A 4,951-nucleotide genomic window follows, 5' to 3' on the forward strand; every position below is an offset into this window, starting at 1 on the left:
TTAAGAATAAGATGGAGTTAATTCCACATGCACAATATTTATATAAGAATACTGTGGGGCCTACTATATTTTCTCGAAAACCAAAAAATAAAAAAATAAAAAAAAAATTAATTAATTAATAATTGAAAAGGTAATTTTCTTTTGTTTATTTACAATTCCCTTTCCGCATACATAGAAACCACTCTCGACAATAGTATCGTGTACCACACGCGCCTAAGGTTACAAGAAATGTAATGTATTGAAGCAGATTAAGTGGTCTCCACTCAACACAACAATGGCGGACGCTTCATTTCAATTCTTCAACAACGTCTCTGACCCTTCTTCATCACCACCACCCTTCCATCACTTTTTAAATACTCCTTCATCTCTCTCTCTCTCTCTCTCTCTCTCTCTCTCACGTTATTTCCCTCTTCTCCATTTTCCCCTCACATTCTCTCTCCAATCTTAACCCCTCGCCATGGGAGATGCTCTTCCTGATGCTGCCATGGACGCTGTCCAGAAGCGCCTCATGTTCGAGGATGAGTGCGTCTTCTCTTTCCCTTTTCTCTTTCTGTTGTTCAATTTGCTTCGTTTTCTTCTTGCTTTTGACTTTGAGTTGTAGATGCTTGTGTTTGTTTGGCTTGTCTCTGTTTCTGTTGCTTTGATTTCGGTTCTTTTCTGTTTATTGCTGGAGCATTGTTGTGTTGTGGGGAGGGTTTTTTGAAGTGGGTTTTGATTTGGATTCCTGATGATTGGATGCTTGGTGTTTTTTTTTTTTTTAAAAATCAATTTTAGGAGTTGTTCTCGTTGATTTATGGGTTACGTTGTTTGAATTTGAATGATTTTCATATCCGATAACGATGATTGAAGATGTACGTTGATTTTTTTTTTTTTTTTGCAAATGAACTCAGTTTCATGGTCAATCTGTATGCAATTTTTCATCTTATTTCACTTTCTTCTTTTCTTTTATACAGTTTTGATGTGGTTTTGCTTCTTTTGACTTTGATTGTTTCACGTTGTCACGTTGTTGATTGATCCTATGTTTCTTCCATTGCTCTGATTCTTGTTTTTGGTGGAAGGTTATTGTGGCGGGAAGGAGTAAGTAAACTCAGAAGTCTGTTATTTTGTGTTTACTGATTTTCTGAACCATTCATTTAGGTGTCAATTTAGATTCCTGATGATATAATATGTTGTATTCAATCTGGATCCAGTCTCATTAATTTGTTCAATAGATGTTTGACTTTGGATAACTATCATGACCTGACTTTACTGGTTGTCTGACTATCTCTATCTTTCTGATGTTATCTTTCATCATCTAATTTCATACTTTTTACGGGTTTTATGCATGGTTGTTGCTTTTTGGCTTTGATCTTTACGTCATCATATAGTTAATAGATTCTCTTTCTTCTTTTCTCCTTTGTCTAATTTGCATTTCCTCTGATTTTTGGTGGAAACTAGTAATTTAATGGGAAAGAAAACAAATTTAAACTTCCTTTTCCCTTTAAAGAAAGTGAAACTTTGTAGATTAGGCGTTTCAAACCAGTGGAGTTGGATTTCACTTAAAAGTTTCTAGTGTGTTTTTTGTTTCAAACCAGCGTAGATTAGGCGTTTCAAACCTTTTCCCTTAAAAGTTTCTAGTGTGATGAACATCTGTGTTTGTTTTTTGTTTCTGAAAATTAAGCTAATTTTTTCTCGATTTTGTTACATGGTTTTCGAATTTCTTTATTAAAAGAGTTGAATTCTTATCTAAATTCCGAAAACAAAAACAAGTTTTCAAAAACTAATTGTTTTAGTTTTCAAACCTTGGCTTGATTTTTTTAAAGTAATGTACAATGTATATAGCAAAAGAGAAAAAAATAGAGGTAGAAGAGGTATTTGCAGGGTTAATTTTCAAAAACTAAAATCAAACCCAAATTATTACCAAATGGGGCCTTGATGTTTGAATTTGAATAATGGGCAAGTCCAATATTTTTGTAGGTGTTTGGGTGTTAATTATTAAACTCAATTTAATGGTCTCTGAAAAATTTATTCACATAGTACACTTCTCATTCCTGCACTCAGATATAGTATGAGCGTGCCTTACCTTACCTATCGATGTGAAAATAATGATGGAATAAACAAATTGCTGGAATTTAAGTGAGAAATCTTGGTCTCTTTTAAAATTGTCACTAAATTCAAAAGTTGAAGTCTGTGATGAATCTTACTTTTCTTTTTTCTTTTTCTTGAGTCCAACAAGTATAGGTGGATTCAAACACTTGACCTCTTGGTTGAGGGCATATGCCTTGATCAACTGAGTTGTGCTCCTTCAATGAATGTATATTAACTATTAACTAATTAACATATTTTCCCAGCTTCTGTGTCTTTGTTTGGGTGAACATAGAGAGTTTCTCTTTTACGGCTGAACTTGGGCTAGTGACCACTGACCAGATCATTTTTGTACTCTTCACCTTTTTTCTCTCTTCATTTTATGTTAGTTTTAACGCTCGCAGTCAGAGCAGCTTCACCTGTCTGTTGAGTTATTTCTCTTTGGTATTTACCTTGGCTTCACTTGATTACATTGGTTATTACCGTAAAATATCTTGTGTTCTCTTCTACTCAATGTTGTTTTGTGCATAAGTCAAGGGAATTCACAGTTATATGCGCATCTTGAGTGTTCCCTGTATTATTAGACCTTATTTTTTGATTTTAATCTTTGGTGGGCCGTGGCCAAAAGTTTTCTGTTCATGCCTCTTTTTGTATCAAAAACCTTTAAAATTTATCATGCGTGCTCAATCATTTATAACTCACATTTGCCTTGTATCAATCTCGAATTCCTGGACAGGTGCATTTTAGTGGATGAGAATGACCGTGTCGTTGGTCATGAATCCAAGTATAATTGTAAGTCAAATCTTTTCCAGTATTGATTTATCAGACATAAATGCTAGTAGTAATGATTTTGTTTAGTTTGGCACTTTTGTTTTCTTGTTATTGATTCTAGTTCTGATCTCTGAATAATGGATTAATAATAATGCACAATTTTCTCACATAACCTGCAGGTCACTTGATGGAAAATATCGAATCTAAGAACTGGCTGCATCGTGCTTTCAGCGTCTTTTTATTCAATTCCAAATATGAGTTGCTTCTTCAGGTATGTTATTTACGTTGGGATCTGATTTGCACTGCCTCTGAATTGGTGGCTATTTGATCTAAGCGTATTAATATAATGTTTTTGGTAGATTTGTAGTTTTGTTTTCAAGGCATGGATAAATTTTTTGAGCTTTCTTGTTTCTTCTGTTGCTGTCATTTTTATTTTTCATATCTATATAATTTTTCTTTTTGTATTCTCAATTCGGAAGCTGTTAATTCACTTGATTCTGTATTACTTCTGAAGCAACGATCTGCAACAAAAGTGACATTTCCGCTTGTCTGGACGAACACTTGCTGCAGTCATCCATTGTATAGAGAATCTGAACTAATTGAGGAGGATGCTCTTGGTATGTCGATAACAATGGTCAGATTTGACACCTACTCTCTTTAAACCTCCTTATGTGGATCTTCTTTTTCATGTACAATGATCAGGTGCAAGAAATGCTGCCCAGAGGAAGCTTTTAGACGAACTCGGTATTCCAGCTGAAGACGTCCCAGTCGAGCAGTTCATTCCCCTTGGTCGCATGCTATACAAGGCACCCTCTGATGGCAAATGGGGGGAGCATGAATGTACTTTCCTTAGCTCATCTGTTTATAACTTCGAATGAATTTCGTATTGTTTTGATAATTGTGAATGTGCAGTGGACTATCTCCTCTTCATTGTTCGAGATGTCAATGTGAACCCAAACCCAGATGAAGTGGCAGACGTGAAATACGTGAACAAGGAGCAGTTGAAGGAGCTTCTAAGAAAAACAGATGCTGGAGAAGAGGGGTTGAAGCTCTCCCCTTGGTTCAGGCTTGTTGTGGACAACTTTTTGTTCAGTTGGTGGGATCATGTGGAGAAGGGGACTCTCAAGGAAGCTGCTGACATGAAAACAATTCACAAGTTGACTTAAGAAAAGAGAAAAAATAGATCTCAATCTTCTTGTTGTTAGTTTATGAATCCTTGTCTTCCATAGCTTGAGTTTTCAATAAGATCTGAACTTCATCTATGCTTCTTTATTTTCAGTCTTTTACAGGAATCTATAAAATTATTTTCAGAGTTGAAGTTTAATGTGAAATTAACTGTAAGTTTTTTGTAACTTATAGGAAGTTGGGAGTCTTTTAAATTGGACTATAGTCTTGATTATGACTTTATTTTATTCTTCTTGGTAGGGTTATCTAATTATTAGTTATTTTTGTTCTGGCCTTGAAACTTTGGACAACAGGTTTGAACTTTGATATGTTTGCCAATTTTTTTTTTAAGAATTTGAAAGACAATTATAGTTGAATTTAATTAAATATCCACTTTCTAATTAAATAAATTACGAAAAAAATTAAAAATGTTTATAAAATAAAGTGAAATTGACAATGATAGGAATGTATTTTAATTAATTTACAATATGAAAAAAATGTTCTAAATAAAACTTAAACTATATGTTTTTTAATTAAAAAGAATTAATATCAGCAATAACATATATTGGCTAATTATAAAGGTTAGGAAACAAATCTTTCCCAAAAAAAGCATTTTTATTTTGATAATTTTGATAAAAACTTGTAGAAATAAAAAAAGATAGGTTTTATGTAATAGTTTGTTTGAATTTGTACATTGAATCAGGTTTGATTATAATTTGATAAGGGAAGATTGAAGGACTACATTACATTGTATCTATAACTCCATAATTAGTTAGATCTACAAAGAACAAGTCAGGAATATGAAAAATGTCACCAAATTACCACTTGATTTGCCATATACCAAAAATTAAACATGAAAAAACTTTGCTCTAAATCACTCATTTTTCTTTAATAAATCCCTCCCACATGAATGAAAAATTTGCATAAATAATAAAGTTATGTTTTCATCCTA

The 4,951-nt window shown here is 33.2% G+C and overlaps 1 protein-coding gene across 1 annotated transcript; it reads left to right on the forward strand.

Moving 5' to 3' along the window:
- Window positions 1-270: 270 nt before the first annotated feature.
- LOC103487224 (isopentenyl-diphosphate Delta-isomerase I) lies at window positions 271-4,247 on the forward strand. Its single transcript, XM_008445469.3, has 6 exons — window positions 271-522; window positions 2,801-2,856; window positions 3,015-3,106; window positions 3,350-3,452; window positions 3,538-3,675; window positions 3,748-4,247. The coding sequence occupies exons 1-6, from the start codon at window positions 458-460 to the stop codon at window positions 3,999-4,001; spliced, it is 708 nt and encodes a 235-aa protein (XP_008443691.2). The 5' UTR covers window positions 271-457; the 3' UTR covers window positions 4,002-4,247.
- Window positions 4,248-4,951: the final 704 nt, after the last annotated feature.

The sequence above is a fragment of the Cucumis melo genome, chromosome 2 (genome assembly GCF_025177605.1).
Source record: "Cucumis melo cultivar AY chromosome 2, USDA_Cmelo_AY_1.0, whole genome shotgun sequence".
NCBI lineage: Eukaryota > Viridiplantae > Streptophyta > Magnoliopsida > Cucurbitales > Cucurbitaceae > Cucumis > Cucumis melo.